The sequence below is a fragment of the Sylvia atricapilla genome, chromosome Z (assembly GCF_009819655.1).
Source record: "Sylvia atricapilla isolate bSylAtr1 chromosome Z, bSylAtr1.pri, whole genome shotgun sequence".
Classification (NCBI taxonomy): Eukaryota; Metazoa; Chordata; class Aves; order Passeriformes; family Sylviidae; genus Sylvia; species Sylvia atricapilla.
The window spans coordinates 11,080,348-11,098,846 of record NC_089174.1 but is presented as its reverse complement, the minus strand read 5'-3'; the positions used below and the strand labels follow the sequence as shown (position 1 = coordinate 11,098,846).

The 18,499-nt window shown below is 42.7% G+C and overlaps 1 protein-coding gene across 1 annotated transcript in view; it reads right to left on the bottom strand.

Moving 5' to 3' along the window:
• The window catches only part of ZCCHC7 (zinc finger CCHC-type containing 7), an 82,641-nt gene extending 65,712 nt beyond the window's left edge, over positions 1 to 16,929 (bottom strand). The window contains exons 1-2 of the mRNA XM_066339289.1: positions 16,817 to 16,929; positions 14,474 to 15,184 (exon numbers count right to left, since the gene is read on the bottom strand). Of these exons, the coding sequence (XP_066195386.1) occupies positions 14,474 to 15,184; positions 16,817 to 16,826 (721 nt within the window). The 5' untranslated portion in view covers positions 16,827 to 16,929. The remainder of the gene's footprint in view (positions 1 to 14,473; positions 15,185 to 16,816) is intronic.
• Positions 16,930 to 18,499: the final 1,570 nt, after the last annotated feature.

Genomic DNA, 18,499 nt, shown 5'->3' with positions numbered 1-18,499 from the left:
TACTATTTAGAATAGGACATCAAAAACAGTTTCACAGTGATAGAAAGCTGGGTTAGATGGGATATTGGGAAGAAATTATTTCCTGTCAGTGTGGTGAAGCCCTGGCAAAGGCTGTCCAGAGAAGCTGTAGCTGCCCCTGCATCCCTGGAAGTGCCCAAGGCCAGGCTGGACCAGGCTTGGACCAACCTATGATAATGGAAGGTGTCCCTGCCCATGGCAGGAAGTGAAGTAGAATGGGTTTTAGGATCTCTTCTGATCCAAACCAGTCTATGATTCTGTGATTCTATGAAAAATTAAAGCCTGGCCTGTGCCAACCCACATGGCCATCACCGGTCATCACGCAGAACACCTGGAGGTGCCATTTTCTGGCGTATGGCAGTACCAAGACTGGCAGGGCTGTGGCATTGCAGAAGAATGAAATGTAGAGCAAATATTCCCATTTTTAAAATCTGCCCCATGGCCATGCTGCTCTTCCAGTCTTTACACTCTCAGTGTGAACTGAAATGCTCCCTGCTGCAATGACACACCCACTCACACCTGGAGACAGGTGCAGCCAGGTGAGCTACAGCCTTAAATCTAGAGGACACAAGTCAGCAAATGAGGTCAAGCATGTGCAAGTGTTTTGCTGAGCAAAAGCCTGCTGTTCTCACTGGGCATTCACTGCACTCTGTTCAATTTATTAATTAAATGCCCGGGCAATTTTAGCACTGAGTTTTATTAACCTAAGTACTTTTTTGCTTTCTTTAGTGCTAGTTGTTTGCGTGGATTCCGTTTGTTCGTCTTTTTCTTTCCCTCAGGGTTTAAAAGACATCAACCTACACAACATCTCAGGTTTCAACCATAAAAGATGTATCAATCTCTGTCCCACCCAGGCAGCTTTGAGACACAAGTCCTGAAAAATATCTGAGTTTGAGACAAGGTAAACTATATGGTAACATTTATTTTAAAATTCTTTAGGAGTAACTTCCAAGGATATATTGCAATATATTTTTTTAAAACTAATGTAACATTATTAGAGATAAGTATCCCATATTTAAAATGCCTTGCTTAACATCCAAATACTTGATTCTTCAACTTATTAACTATATCAAAGGTTATTCTTGCACATAATTTCTATTTTAAGGAAAACAGAAGTTAGCTGGTACTATTGCAAAAGCATTGAAATGCTATCATGTTAAAAATTCAGATGATGTAATCCCACGCATTCAAGAAAACTAAAAATTCCCTTAAAATGATAAGCAGTTATTTTCTAGTCTTCAATACATCTGCAAGTATTGAAATACTGCATAAATTAATTTTTGCATCTACTCCAATTTCCTTAGCATTTAACATGTGTTAAAATTGGTTTCTCTCCAAAATCAGGGGATAAATAAATATTGAAAACAACAGTACAGCGCTCAGTGACACGTTAATGATGGAACAGAACAGAACTTCAACAGAACCTCAAACAGAAGCAACTGTTACCAAAATTTGTGAGTTAGTTAAGAAAAGAACTCTTTTTTTTTTTTTTTTTTTTTTTTTTTTTTTTTTAAATTAAAGGAAAGCTACCATAGTGAAGACAGGAAATTGATCATAATTAAGACTTTTAGCTTCCAGAATCTGTGCTCAATTACAGTAATACACCAGAAAAATGTTTTTTAGGATTTTGGAGGACAGTTTTGTACCGTGTGTATCTGCTTTGACCTCACAGTTATGCTAGGGCTGAAAGAACATCACTTTAGCACTATTATTTCTTTCTGTAAAGACCACCACAGTACTTTTAACTCTCAAATCCAACGAATTTATTTGGTTTTAAGGGCATCTCTGCAATACAGAAAGAAATAGGAAGAACGTCACCCAATTCAGTAATTTAATAGTCTGAGCTAGCATTAGACCTAGAAGAAGCTTCTGTATTTTTTAATTATACATTTGTCACTTACTTGTACTGACCCACCTCAAGCAGGGCAGCCATGATTCCAAAAATAAGAGGCAAAATAAAATAAAATGGACACGTACTAAAATCTCCTTCGTTCACTACATTTTCTGTTTGCAGAAAGCCCAGAGGAGACTTCAGACCCACGGGACAGGGAACACCTGAACATGACTGCTCCTCAGGTGACCACTTGCCCCACATCATGAGCAAATCTGTCCCAATACACATCTGATGGGATCATGACAACATGCTGGGCTCACAGAGCAGGTGAACACTGCCAGGAGCCCATCGTACTTGAGGCTTTGACTGCATGGGCCTCGTCTGAACTCACTGCAAAGGAGAAATTAAGTCCCAGAAATAAGGTTTAGCCTTTTTAACATCTGTCACTGTAGTGAAGTTTCTCAGTGAGAACATACTTGCTATTAAAAGCTTTTCCAAAGTTTTACTATTGCTTTCCTAATCAAAACAAATAATAGCACCAGGTATTTAGCAGTGTGTATTATGGAATTTGGCTAGAATTAAGGAAGCCTTATCATTAAATAAGCAAATTCCCCTTTTTTAGCCATCGGATGAGCCAACACCGTTTCCGTGGGTGGGCTGCTGGGGCAAGCTGAGCGCCAGGGGACGCAGCACAGCCGGGAATGCTGCTGGCTCCTGTCCCTGGAGCCGGCTCTGCCTGTCCCCTGCAGCCCCTTCTCCCGGCTGTCTGGCACCAGCTCCTGGTTGGAACAGAGGCCTTCCCACTCAGCTGAGCTGGCAGGAGCCTGCTGCCACTCCTGGCACTCCGGGAGCCCCATCTCCAGGCTGTGCCTGCTATCTCCTGCACTGCACCCCGGTGCAGCACACCCCTCCCTCCCTCCGCAGACACAGACGCCCAAATCCTCAGCAGCCCCCTCGCCCACACACATACCCAAATGCATACTTAACGTACATCTAGTTAAAAAAAAAAAAGTGAGCAAAAATAACACATTTCTGTCAGAGTTTACTGTAAAATTTGCCTCCTGAGTAGCGCATTTCTTCTTTTCATAGGCTGAAATGCCCCGCAGCCTGTGCGTGAGTCTCTGCTGCGCTGGGGGATGCCCTGTGCTGCGGGATGTTAATTCTTGAGGTAATGCCATCCGCTGGGTTACCTGCACTGGAGCTGTAAAATGTCACCTGCCCTGCAGGCATTCTGTACACTGCAGGGTCATCTTTGTTTAGGAATAAGAGGTCCCAGCCAAATACTCTGCCTTTCTAAGACTGAGTTGGATTTCTGCTCTTCCTAACACATAAAAATGTGAGATCCTTGACATGTCCAAGACCTCTTGTGCTCAAAATCCGAGGCTAAGCTGGAATCATTTTTGTGAGGAAACTCACCAGTTTAGTTTTACAAAGGTGTGAAATTTAGACATCTTCATATTTACCCACTTTCGTCCTTAGGCATGACACTTTAGCAACCCACATATGCAGTAAGCCCTAAACATCAAAAACCCGCAAATTTGCTGACACTGAACATCCTCAAGCAACACGATTAAGGAGATGCTCTTTAATCAGCCATGGAAAATAACTTACGCCTGCAAAATGGCATTTAATAGCTGTTTTCTTTTTTTTTTTTCTTTTTTCTTTTTTTTTTTTTAATTGTGATAACCAATGTACATTTTAAGGCTACTACACAGCTGGCTGCTTTCTAGTCTTCACCATAGTTTTCAAAAAGCATGAATAATTTAAAAATACGACATTGACAGTATTCCAATTAAATAACAACCTGACAGTATCTTTCAAACTATCACATGTGCCACCAAAGGTATTACCTGCATAATTCCAAAGATGAGTTCCCTATTATTTGAAACTATGTCAGGGGATTACTTTGGGGACAGAGCAAAAAGGCCAAGGAGTGTAATTTAAACTCTCAAAGGTAGAATTATAGACCCTTTGGCAAGGTGGGGAGAGGGCATTTAATGCACTTCGGATAATACCAGTAACTCACTGGTAGAATATGAAAGAGGTGGATAAATTTTTAATCAGAAAAAGTAGAGAGAAAAAAAGAGCACACTAGAGAAACCACAGCAATGTTTTGCCTCCTTCAGGATCAGAAATAAGCCTTGGGATGGGGCACAGAGATTCTGTCTCTGTGGGACACACACAGAGCCCAAGCACAACTTTTGTCACTCTTTCCCAGGATTAAGGATTCATCTTCAAGCCGAAGGATGAAATGTGACAGTATCAAAATGAAGAGAGCACTTATCCCAAGACCACACTTCAACAGTAAAACATATTTCCTAAGACAGATCTTGTGACTGCACTAAAAAGACCGAAAAGTTCAACTTCTCCAATACAGAGCAGATACATGAGATACCAGTAATTTTTAAGTTTCCAAAGTAACTTGTGCCTAAATCTATGTGAAATACGCATTATTACTTGTTGCCAAAACTCCCAAACAGAAAGAAAGCAAGACCTTTCTATTGAAGGAAAAAGTCGTCTCATTACTGTGCTTTTTCCTAGTTGCACTCAAACACAGATTTTTTCTGGTTTTTTCTTCCAACTTATTTAGAGTTTTTGAAATAATCATAATGTATTTTAAGGAATCTCTCTCCAAAAACAAAACAAACCAAAACCAAACAAGAACAACAAAACCAAAAACCCCCAAATGAACAAAAAACCAGAACAAAGCAAGCAAAAAACCCCACCAAAAACAACACAACCCCCTCCAAAAAAAAAACCCCAAAAACCCCAAAACCAAAAATCCAACAACAAATCAAATAGGAGTGGGAGAGTCAAACCAAAGAAGAAACAACAAATGTAACTTTAAACATTTAACATTTGTGCGATTAGAGATATTATATATGCATAAGAGCAAAGATTTTGTTGTAAATAAATATACAGGGATGAATTTTGTTAAATAAAATTTGAGTGTACAGAGATGAAAGGCACACAGGTAGCATAACTGTGAAAGATACAACGAAGTATTACTTTGAAGATCTATATTTACACTGCAATTTATGTAAATATTAAAGAAAATGCTATATTAATTATGTATTAAGTATTGACATTAGTCAATAATTAGAAATTGGAATTTTTAATGTGGGGCTGGGTGAAAACAGCCTGACACAGAATCCTTGATGTCATTTTGATTTTCTTAATTTTTGTTTTTTTTTTTTTTTTTCCTGGATAAGAATTGTTTGATGACTGATTTATTATTTGTTTTGTACAGAATTGTGCCTCATGTAGTGTTTTGTTTTATTAACAAACTTTGAAATTACAAGAACAAAGATAAATGTTAGAAAACAAATCGAAAAGAACTCGCTGGCTGTCTAAATGCTCCATGCAGGCTGGAAGAGCATTTTTAATTCTTTTCTGTGCCCTTGAATGGATTGACATTTAAGAGTAGTTTTCATGTTTTCCTTGTGGAAGGTAAGTGCAACATTAAAAAATAAAATGACCAGCTGGATATATTAAACCCCACCTGCACATTCCACCTGCCCAGCTGTTCCCTGTGCATGCTTATATTCTCAGAGCAACTACAGGATAGAAGAGCAACATCTGAATGAACTATTCTTGCATCTGAACATTCCCTGAAGCACTGACAAGGACTTTGGGGCATGTTTTCCATTTATGTCTATTTTTTGAGTGAGTCTCCTCCCTATAAGACACAAAGTGGAGTGGTAACATAAGAACATTGACTGAGAAATGGTCTCAGTCTTACTGATGGAAAAGAGATCAGATATTTGCCAAACTAAAAAGAAATAAAGTCTCAATGAGGTTACATCTTATAAATTTTCAGCTTTTCCTACAACACTAAAATAAAGTAGGACCAGAAAAAATTTCTTTTGTGAAGAATTCAGTTCCTAAGGACCCTGCTTTCTCCTTCAAATTCCTGCTTATTTCAAGCTTCACAAAGCCACTCAGGATTAGCCAAGCTTTCAAATTTAAAATTCCATGTGCTCCTTCTAATTATTTGAGTTCACTGTGAAATTATTTTCAAATGTGCATTTCCAAAAAAGGGAAAAGTGTTTTTTCAGCTTTTGTCCTTTGGATATTGCACGTGTGTGCCACCAAAAAAAAAAAAAAAAAATTACATCACTGACATACGTCACAAACGTGTCAGTTGTGTTTAAAAACATAAAATCACACCCCTGACACCTCAAAACCACGTCATTTGTATTTTCAAAAATATTTTTGCTGTCGGTTTGCAAAACAAATATTTTTCTTCACCAGCAACACAAGGCTGCCCCGACAAAAGATTAAATTATGTATAACTGAGCAACCCGGTCTGGTGGAAGGTGTTGCTGCCCACGGCAGGGAGATGCAACAAGATGGTTTTTAAGGTCCCTTCTGACCCAGAACAGCCGCCGGCGGCTCCCTGCAGCCTCCAGATGCTGTGACAGGGACTGATGGCCCCTGGAGGCAGCAGCCTTTGGGGCCCACTCACAGCATCCTGTAAGAGAAACCACAGCAAGACACAAAAGACCGTGACCTTCAGCCACCACTAAATCACTCCATTTTTAGGGAAATGGCAACAAAAACGGCACTGTTTCACCTGCACGAAGCTGCTCCTCAACATGAAAAAAAAACCCCTTATTACAAAAATCTCAAACGAATGACCAAAGCTTGGCTTTTAGGCTTCATTTTCAACAAAAGGGTATGTTTTAAACACTTGGGCTCGCTGTCTGAAAATCTCAGTCACACAAACACATACCATGGATCCACCATGTGAGACACACAAACACACACAACCACCAATGCCAACAGAATTGTCCCTCTGCTCCAACTGCTGACTAGGACTTCCTAGAGGGATCTCTTCTCTGTTGTTTTTTTTTTTTTTTTTTAAAGCCAAAACAAAGTTATAATAATTAAAAATCCAATGAGGACATGCCCTCAGCACGCACCCATTCAGCCTAAAGTACAAACAGTGCTAACTCTGCCTGTGTCCTGGGGAGCCAGGTGAGGGGACAGCTCAGATCTGCGCTGGGCTGTCACTGGATGAAGCCTCTGACACGGACTCAAGTGCTGGGAATGCTGCTGCCCCTCTCACAGGCATGTTAGGGGACCCTACTGAAATTCCTGTTCAAAGCTGGCAACTTTCCCCCCTTTAGGTTTCTTTGCCAAGATACGCCGTGGGAATGTAATGCAGGTGGAAACGCTGAATGTTCACACACCTACAAACACGCACACAAGCACACACACGTGCCTGTGCTCACACATGTGTGTGTATTTACATCGCCACGCACGCTCGTGGGGAGAGGGAGGATCCGCCAGGCTCTGCAGGTAAAGTTTTAAAAAACCACAAGACACAGTTCCAGGCTTGGTGTCTTACCTTCGGGCAGCGTCAAGCCAGGAAGGGCAGTGCAGCATGCGGCAGGGACGGCCAGCACCGGGCTGGAACACACCCGCCGCCTCACTGCCCCCGCTCCAGCAGGGCACAGCAAGCTCTGGTGTTTCACCATGCACAGAGAGTTTCAAAAAGAGACCGAAAAGAGCATCTGGCAGCTTCCCCCCATGCTCCCCCCTCACTGCCTGGCCGTTGAGGTTTTAAAGGAGTTGATGGAGAAAGATTTGTCCTCAGGATGCCTGGCTGTCCGCGGTGCCTCAGGGGCTCAGAGTAAAGACAGGCGCACCAAAATCACCCACGCAGCACAATGCAAGACAGCAAAGCGCAGAGAAACCTGCCCGCTTAGGGCAAAGAGGTGCTTTTGTGACTGTCACTGGAACCTGCTGTCTCTAATGGGCCTCCTCAGGCTCCCTGAGGGCATTCCCCCCATCTCCACTTCAGAAGTGTGAACAAAGGAACACCAACCACCACTGACACCTGAGGCTGTGCAAAGGCAGCACAGGAACATGCAGAACTAGCACCAAACTGATGACAGAATACACCAAACCAGCGCCAAAACACACCAAACTGGTGAGAGAAACAGCTCTGCAGCTGGTTCTGTGCATGTGGCTCCCAGCAGTGCATGGAGACATGTTACTCTTGGTGATCCACATCCACCAACAAAAGTCTAAGACTGGACAGAGAGCTTCAATTTTTGTCTTTCCTCACTGCTAATGTCACTGTCTGACAGGACATATTCTGGATAGCTGGGAATGAGGCATATGATGTGAAATCAGAGGCGTTAGCAGAAGCTTTAGATGAACAGCAGTCAAACACCATCACCAGGGAGAGGAAGAGGCAGAGCCTGGCAGGTGGGAAACTTTATCACTGCTACAAATTGCCATGCAAAAAAAACCCAGCTTAAACCCAAACTCCACGACTACAAAAACTGTCATGCTGGTGGGAAATGCTGCAGGGAACTGAGGACCCTCTGCAGAGGAGCTGGAGTGTGCACCCACACTCACCAGTGTGTCCCCTGCAGTCACAATTCTCCCCTGGCAAAGGTCGCTGGAGTAGGGCTGTTCCATGTGGAATACAGTCACAGCAGACACATAGCATTCCCCAGTATGAATTCTGGAAATACCCATTATATACATTAACAGAATAAAAAGACCACCACTGTCATCACCCCAGGCCTTGCCTGACTATGTCACAGGCATGTATGTACTTGAACACGCACAAGTGCTGCAGCAGCCTGAGGAGCTACTTCTGCATTTCCTCCAGATTTAAAGTGAAAGGAGTGACCACATACCCCTGCCTCATGATCAGCATCACTGCAGTGGTGTTGCAGGGCACAGGGTCAGATTTCTGTGCTCCTACACCTGGCTGCTCAGCTCAAACTTTACTTTTTTCCTATGTCCTTTGTATCCAGTATAGCCTCCACTGCACTTTTGAATTGCTTAAACCCCTAGAACTTCTCCTTCACAAGGATTAAATCAGTTTCCCATCAGTGTTCAAAAATTCAGTTGCAGTATGAGAGTTTGTTATTGCCTGTAAGAAAGCCAGAGAAATAGGGACAAGGAAGAAAGATCAAACTGATAACAAAAAAGGGAGGTGGGGGGCAGGAAATCCCCTTATAACTATCACCAGAACAGAGAAAAAAAGGTGGGAAAAGTGAAAAAAAGTCACACAGAATATATGACCATGTAAGCATGGGCACTCTTGCAGAAAACCTAGTCAGCAATCCCAAGCTAGAGGAAATTTAAATGAGAGCCAGGTCCACAACAGTGATGGAATCTGAACAGATATAAGGGGCTGCTCAGGCTGCAGGATGTGCTTAGCCTCGATCTCTTTGGATTTGCAAAGGAACTTTATTAGTTTTATTATTTTTTTTTCTTAAATAATCAAGAGATTTGAGTGTATCCACATTACACGGTGAAGAAGATTAAGATTTTTTCTTTAATCAAAATATCCATATGCATGTGTTGTATCTTCCAACGGGTAGGTGGATTCCCACTACAGACTCCCGCTCCAGGGTACGTTCTGCTGCAGGAATTCATGCACAAACCACTCCTACCACATTTCCATGACGGCAGGGTTCCAGCAAACACAAGTGAGAAGAAAACCCCTTAAATCACAGGAAAAACTCCCAAATCACAGCCCTCAGCAGGATGCATTTCTGGGAGAAAACAAGCCCATAAAGGGGTTCAGCAAGACATACACAAACCCATGAGAGCAGGACTCCAGTCCCCACGCAGTGGTGCGACCCAGCAATGCTCTGTCTGTCCCTCTAAGGGGAACGCAGCCCCAGCCCCACGGGCTGTGCTGGGGAGGGGCCCTGAGAGCAGGAGCTCTGTGCTGGCATGGGACAGCCACAGCCTGGGCAGGACACCAAGGACCACGGCTTCCTCTGGAAGCCCCTCTGTGCCAAGCTGGGCTGCAGGTCATGGATGGCACTCTCCCACGTGCAAAGCTGACCAGCTCACACGAATACGGCTCCCAGCACTGGCTGCTTCTAAAAAAAGCATTGATTTTATAGCAAGACATCTTTCCTGTGTACTTTTCCATCAGCCTGTGAGACTCCTGGTGCCCACGCTGCCATGCTCCAGGCAGTGTCAAGGGGGGCTGAGGTCACCCTTGAGGGGGACATGGCCACAGCCACCGCGTGTGGCCTCCGGAGCAGCAGCCTGCGACAGCCAGACAAGCAACCACAAAGCTACCAGGACATAAATCCCTGCTTTGGGGTTTTGGTGACACTGAAGCTGGTACAGGGATCACACCAAGGAGTCGTGTTGCTTTTAAGAAACGCAGCACACACCTTTACATATTAATGGAAATGTGTGTGGGTATTAATAACAAAAATATTTTGATTATTAAAGGAATTTCCACTAGAAATATTTTTTACTTCTGAAAGCAACTTTCTTTGAGATTGATTCCACAACTTGGGTACCCAATAAGCACAGGGAAATGTGACTCTTTACAGAGCTCTCCTCTGCCCTAGCAAAATGAAAAATTTATGGTAGTCATTTTTGTAGGAAAAAAATAAGCTGTTGCTACAAATCACAAGACTCCAGAACAAAAACATACTGTATCATGCAAAGGTCACATTCAAAAGCAGCTGTCAGGGAAAAGAAGCAAAGCACAGCTCACTGTGTTTTGTTGTCATTTTAGAAATAAGCTTACACCTTTTCACCATTTAGAAATAAACTGAGAGATTTGAATAATAGAACATATAGAAAAGAAATACAGATGTGGTCAGATTTTTGAGTAGTTTCTGCCACACAGTTAAGATAAATTTAAGTTCAGTATCTAGAAGAAGCCATTTCAAACACTGCTAAGTTCACAAAGGGCATTTCCTTTGATAGCAATAAAACAATAAGTCAGATTTATCGGAGATTGCTATTTCCATTGTGACACCATAAGGTGCAGTTACTGTCACTAAATAGAAGACTCCTGCCTACATTATTTCTCAGGGAAGAGGCAAAAAATTAAATGGTTTCAAATTAATTTTGTTTTCCATTTGAGGCATAATCTTATGTTTTCTTTCACTAAATGTTCAAACATGCTTCTTTTTTTCTCTTTTTCACTTTACAAGTGTTCTTTGGAGTCAGAAGCAGCTACGCACAAACTTGCCAAGCCCAGTGTGCAATAATACTCACACCCAGTCTATGAGAAAGGGGCCAGGCGAGCAAAGGATATAACAGAAAGAAGATAAATTGCTTTTTGTACCCCTTAGTGGCCGGACATCAATGCTGCAGTTCTGAAAGCTGACTTTCAAAAACAAAAAAAACAAACCAACCAAAAACACCACACCAAAAAACCAACCAAAAGAAAAATCCCCCTCCCCCCCCCAAAAAAACAACCAAAAAAAGGAGAGATTAGGATTGCAGCTATTCACGGGAGAAGAAATATGTTAAAAGGAAGATTTTAATGAAGAAATGGATGAAAGACTTCCAACTACAGGAGATTAACGTTCTTATCATATAAACTCCTACTGCAAAGCAGAGAGAAGGGGTGGGAGGGGAGGACACTCCTCCAAAGACATGGAAACTCTGACACTGAAAATGAATTCTCTGCACTAGTGCACGGCACAGTTTGAAATGATTCTTTCTGCACACTTTATTACGGACTCTTAAACTTTTTTTAAAAAAAGAGAGTGCAGATTATACCAAAGACCTAGATTTGCTGAATTACCCATTTTTGAAGCACCCTGAAGTGAAGAAGGAAGGACCCTGTAAGCACAGCAACCAGCAGCATTGTCAGGCAGTTTTCTGACAGTCATGCCAGGAAAACCACCAGCGACAGGTGGGAACACACAGGCACCTGGTCCTGCCTGTTGGCAGGGAAACCAGGAATTTTACAGGAATACAGCCAAAAATATGCTGTGGCTTATTGTGGTATTAGACGAGCAAACCCAAAAACTTAAAGGCACCTAAACCCATAGGGAAGCAGGACAGAGAGGGAGGGAAGACTTCCATCTGTGTATGGAGCACTGGTACTCGTGGACCAGCCACAAACCTGTAGGATGGCAGCTGAGGACAAAAAGGTAAACCTTGATTTGCCACCAGGACCCAGAGCCCATGTCCCACAGCCAAATGACATCTCTTTCCTTCACAATAGATTCCAGTCACTGGAGCTGGAGAGCTGCACAAGGGAAGACTCTCTGTGCACTCGAGGGATCAGGACAGCATTATTTGTTTATAGGGAATATTAAAATAATAAGGTTGTTAGACGAGCAGGTTAGGCAAGTGATGTGTAAGGGAGTGAACAGAATAAGGAGATTTGCTCAATTCCTTTCCTTAAGGAGTTGTTTCTGATGCAATGGAAGCTGAGCATCTCCACTCAGGGACTCAGATGTGAAACCAGACTCATCAAATGACTGAGACAACTGGCTGCTCTCACAGTCAGAGAACTGTTCACATTTCAGTTCCCTTTTCCACGGGAAGCAAACTGGACACCAAACACACACCAACACTGTGATGGGAGGTCTCTCCAATGTACAGTCACAAGCACTTCCAGGGAAGAAGGGAAAGGCAAGGCTTCCTGAGTTCTTACACACTATGACTATCCTTACTGATACCACAGGCCCATAAATTTTGATTTATATACAGTGTTATCACCAAAACACTTGTCTCATTCTCTAGAAACTCTGAAAATAGAACTGTCCATGTCTCAAAATATTTTAAATGAATGAGCAGAGAATATCTCTGAGAAGATAATTTGCAAATATACCCATTTTTAAAACACATTTCTTTGAACTGAATATTCTTCTATTCATGTTTCAGCAGCGTCATTTATATAGAATTGGAAAACCCCAGAATTGTTTTGTTTCCAAGAGGCCTTAAACATCACCTTGTTCCAGCCCCCTGCCATGGGCAAGGACACCTTCCCTTAGATAAGTTACATATTATTGTCTATAGGATGAGAAATACAAGCTCACTAAATGAATTACAGTTGCTGTACATTAGAAACATTTATGGCTTCTCTTCCCTATAACTACTTCAATGATGTTTTGGTTTTTCATTACACACACACATACCTACAACAGAATCTATTCTACGCCTATGTCTTTGCATGGGGATCACTGTGTGTATTAGAAAAGGAGCAGCTGAACCAAACTTTTGTGCACCACAGTTATTTGAACTGCATCCAGCAGAATCTGAAGGGGTTTGGAGAAAGTTCTGGCATACTGCTGAGAACAAAACCAGAGTAGGAGAAGAACAGGTGTATTTATGACCTCATATGACTATGTCTGACTTCCCACTAAAGCATCTCAAAACCTGTTCATATTGCCTACACTCTGCAAAACAATTTTAGTTCTGAACAGTGTGACCCGTTCACACAGTGCAGGGAAATTTTACTCCTGTTGTCTGCAGTGTATGTGGCTTCCTTATTGCCAACATTCACTACGAACCAGAAACATTCCAATATTTGTCACAAAAAAATGACATAACTTAGCAAAAACTGCCCTCTGGTACCAAACTCCCATTTGATTTTTAACAGCCCCTCTCAGTCAGCACTGGCACACCTGCAAAGCAATACTTACAAACTTTTTAGAAGATTTATAAGGAGGAAAAAATGACATTCATTCCAAATGTGGTGTGCTTATTAAGGCCTCTGACACAGTGACAGAGTGCTTTAAAAGTCTGTATAGCCACAAACTGTGCTAAGTTATGCAAAACCACACACAATTCCAGCAGAAGGTTATCCAACATTTATGGTCCTGAAATACGTGTTTCACCAAAGAAGGTGAAGCCTGTTCCTCAGTTCCTGCCTCTCAAACAGCGCAGCAGCATGTGAACAGCAGCACTGCTTATAGACACTGACAAAAACTCCACTGGTGTCAGCCTGCAGATCAGTGTCACAGAATGCAAAACCTCCTCATTTACACGAGCACCAAATAAAGTTATGGCATACACAGATTTCTAACTTCTTTCAAGGTATGGTCTATCTTACTTTATTTATAAACTTCTCTTTTTTATTTCTTTCTCCAGCCTTTGTCCAGGTCATGGCTTCCCTCAACCTGGCAGAGGGATGCTGTTCCCAGTAATGGCCTTTGTGCTCCAGGAAACCAATGAGCAAGAAAGATCCTGGCTGATCATTCAGCAGAATTTGCAGTTGCTGGTAACACAGTGTATATTACACACAGTGGTTATTACAAACACTTGCCAAAACTCTGTCACACTGAACACCAGATTTATGGACCTTCTTTGCTGTAATGTGGAAGAATGTTTCTCAAAACACCAAACTTTAGTGGCTGAGGAAATACCTCTCTGAATTCAGTGCAGAATCCACATGAGAAGAGTCAGTCAACTTTCAATGAACAAGAGTACTTCAAACTGACAAGAGTATTGAGAGTCAACTGCTGAACTGAGGCAGGGGAACTGCTGAGGTCTCCCCTCCACCCCTTGCCTCCTTCCTGTTACAGCTCATCCCTGTCCTGAGTTGAAAGGTCTCTGGTCTGGCACACAGCAACTTCTTATACATTCCCAGAAACAGAAAATACATGGCAAGGTTGAAAAGTCCACAGAACAAATCACTCAGATTCTTCTAAATTTCTACCAGGAAAAATGTTTTTTTACTCCATATGTCATGCTGCTGAAATAAAGGTATTGCAGTGGTACAAATAATGACCATTTAATTTACCACAGCTTTACATCTATTGCCATGCACTCGTTTGCTTTCTGTTCATCTTTCAAGCACTGACATCAGTGTCATTGCAGACAAATTGTCATCCCCATGCAAGAAAAAACAAGCCAATAAAAAGCACTAACCTCCGCGGATGGAAGTGGCACAGCCCTCAAGGTTCAACATGATGTCTCCATCCCTGTCATCAACATCAGCTCCCAAGAGCATCCAGCTTTCGACGTTATCGCTGTCAGAGATCAAGCTCTCCTCCTCTGAGCTGTTGTCTATCACCAACGTGTCGTGCACGGCTTGAGGTCCAGCAGAACAGACTAGGGTAGGCCTCCCACTAGTGCTGTTTCTCTGCCTTGGTGTGCCCACACCAGATTCCGGGGGACACAGGGCATTACATCCAGCAGCTTTGGTGTGACTTGCTGTGGAAGATACCGGCTGGATGTGTGTTTTACCTTGAGCTGAAGAGCATCTTGACCTCCTTGCCTTGCTTTTGTAGATGCTGTCTTCATCTGGTGTATCAGACAGCACGATGATCTCAGGCTCATTGGAAAGCTGAGTACCACCATCAGTGAGTTCTGTGAGCTTCTCATCTTCATCCTGTTTCTCAGTTAGACCTGAACTTTGATCCATGACTTCTACAACATCAGCTTCTTCATCCATTTCCTGCGTGCGGATTTCTCCAAGATCCTGGGAATAGTGGATCTGGCTATAGAGATGAAACTCCACCTCACTATCAACACTCTGCTCACTGGATGACTCCTCAGGATAAAGTTCATCTTCGTACCCTTCAGTATTCTCAGGATCATCATACCCGGCAAACATTCTGGAAAGTGAAGAGTCTGAGTCTACAAAAAAAGCAAACCATTATATCAGAATGGTCATATGTCCAAAATAAGCCCTCAATTGATACCTTTGGTCTTCTTGAAATTGCTCAGGTGAGTCCTAGAGCTTTGCGCACAGAATGTAAAACTGAGCAGATTTAACAGCTACCTGTGCTCAAATGTGGAACACCAAAAGCTACTTAAGGATGCATTTTCATCAACCATAACCACTACTTTTGGCTTCTAAAAGTGGCCTTTACTGAGTTCTCCACTCCCACACCAGGGAGATCATCTGGACGCCCATGGACCACACCCAGACTGCTGTGAATACCTTGGGCTCTCCAGTACTGAATCGAGTGCAACAAAGAGCCACTAAATCCATTAAGGAATTGGAATGTGTGTTGTAGAAGGTCAAGCTGGGACTGCTACTGCACCAGAAGGGAAAGCTCAGAAGGATTTATCCACGCTCACAAACACCTGGGCAAGGGGAATGAACAAGACAGAACCACAGCAGTACCGCCGAGCAAGAACTTGAGAGGGAATGGACACAAAATAACAAACTGCAGGAATTCCACATAGATGTAACTCTGTTGCCCAGAAAAGCTGTGGAGCCTCCACTTCTGAGCACCTTCAAACCCCAGCTGGGCACAGCCCCGAGAACAAGCAGCTCCATGTCTCCCTGCTTTTAAGCCAGGGCTGAAATTGCCAGAGGCTCTTCCCAGCTCAGCTATCCTGTGATCCCAGCCCAAGGGTGAGTGTGTTCAGAGATCACAGCCTGCTCCCTTGCAAGACAGGTAATACAGGGACGCTCTAAAGTCACCCTGCCTCCTTGAGAGACTACCTTACTTCGTGCTCATGGCCACATTATGCACGAGTATAGGAAATGGAACAGCTCCTCTAAAGTCTGTATTTCTGTGTTAGTTACTCCCATGGAAGTCATCCAACTTTTTCTAGACATGAAAACTGCTAGATGGAGCTCAGCTTTTTGGCTGGGGAAGAAAAGTTACATGGTGCTGTTTAAATCCACATAGTCACAGGCACATACAAAAACCCAAATTTGTGAGCTTTGTACAGAAGTAATTCATGTGATGACAGTATTTAAAGAACACAAAGGTTCCTGTTATGAAGGCTCCCCTCTCTTACCCAGGTTCCTAAGTAAACATAACACCTCATATATTAAATATATGAAAGAATAAGGTGGGAGTAGACACAATAAACCTACTTTACACCACTACCTAGCTTTAGATGCTGTAGAACGTAAGAAAAAGTAAAACAATGGTACCTGAATGGCTGTAGTTAGAAAAACATCTGACAAACCAAATGAAGGCCCCAAACTTCAACATTTTTGTCAATTTCACATGGGATCCCTGTTTCAAACAGGTTGCAACCTGCTCCTATCCACACAGTGAGAACAGAACAGAGCACCAGTCAAGCATACTCACAATATTAACATGTGGTCCAAAAGCCAACTGAACCCAAGTACTCCTTCCTCCCCTTCTGTCACCCAGTGGATAAAGTCACAGACAGTAAGCAGTGACCACTGCTAAAAACTTGCAGCTGAACAACACTGGTGCCTCTCAAGGATCCAGGGAGCTGAGTCATGGACACTTCATAGTGCAGGCAACAGCATAAACAGGCAGCAAGCACTACACTCACTTTGATCCATCCTTCTCAGGTCAAACAACAGCTCCTCCTCCTTGTCTCAGGTCCACACGTGACTGGGATAATGAAGGGCTCTTCCTCTTGCTCAGCATGTACACCAGGCCACTGGGAAACAAGAAACATCCAACATCAGCACCACAACATCATCTGAAGACTTGTTGCTCACCATTCTCACACTCAACCCACAGCCATTCCTTTCCTGGTCAGGAAAGAGAAACAGCCATGTCAGGTATCTAACATCAAAGCAGACACAAACACAGCTTCAAGGAAAGACAAGAGGAGCTTGACAAAGTCTTGCCGTTTTTCAGATTGTCAAGCTGAAGCAGTCTCTCACTGAATTCATACAGGCAACCCAAAGAAAGACCTGACTGCCACTTCAGATTTCCTTTTGCCAGTGAGAAGTTCGGATTATGGGCAAACATTCTTTTCTATAAAATCAAAGAAGGTTTTTGCCTGGAAAAGACCTCTATGGTCACTGCTCCCTCAGCTGTTCACCTCTAAGTGCCACAGCTATCTTGCTTCCAGCTGGGCTATCATAAAGACACTCCTCACATCTGTGCGTGAAGAACACAAAAAATATATTAGTCTTGCAAAGACTAGCTGATTTGATATGCTGCACACTGGCATATCAAATGCCTCAGCTTTCCCAGTGCAACATTTTATTTTGGAACTAGGTTACTTTACTTTTAAAAAAACCATTCAAACTTCAAACCCCTGGCAACAGTAGAACTCCATCCCTTTATCAAGAGAAATCCCACTCCTACCTGAATCCAGACCATAACCCTCCTCAAAAGCACCTGACTGCCTCTCAGGTATCCCCTAAGTAAGAACAGTTCAAATAAAGGACCACCAGTGTTAAAATTTTAAAAATCACAGCCATCTGAATTCCTGCTAACCATTTCCAAACAAAACTGCAACTGGCTGCTGTTGGCAATGACAGGGATAATTTTCAAACACTGCTCACCAGCATTTTTCATCTGGCCCATTATAAACCTGACATTCCACACATGGTGCAGCAGCACCAGGGAGTCAAAAGGGAGGTGCCACTGGCAACTCAAAGCAGGGAGGAAGAGTAAGGCCAACAAACAAGAAACAAACAAGTTAATTAGACTACCTCAGCCAAAATCCCAAAGGGGCGTTGGGAGGCTCAGGACTCACCCATCTGCAGAAGGGACTTTGAAGTAAGAAGCTCAGGGCTTCCCATGTCATTCCTGTTCCCCACCTCGACTCTCCCTGTCAACCCCTCCTTTTCACTGCTTAACTCCAGCATTTCTGCTGCTCTTGCATTCTGAACTTCTAACACCTTCCAGAGTTTATCATGCTTAACTTCAAATACTGAAATTTCTTTAAAAATTCAAACAAAAACTAAAACACAGATCACTTCTTCCATTGCATGTGACTTTTTGGACAAGTGTACTGTTCCTATCACAAATCATCAACAAATTCCAAATATTTCCTTAAGTATCTCATTCTCTGCTTGATCTCCACAGTCAAATCTAACCCTTTTTGATAACAGCTGCACTGAGAATAGGGAAGCAAACATGCTCTCCAATGCCTTGGAAGACAAAACACAACCCTACTGTCAGGCTGTTACAGATAGCAACAACAAAATTAAAAAGAAAGCTCTTTCAAGAAAACTACCTTACTATCCATCAGTAAGGTAAAAATTACCTTATC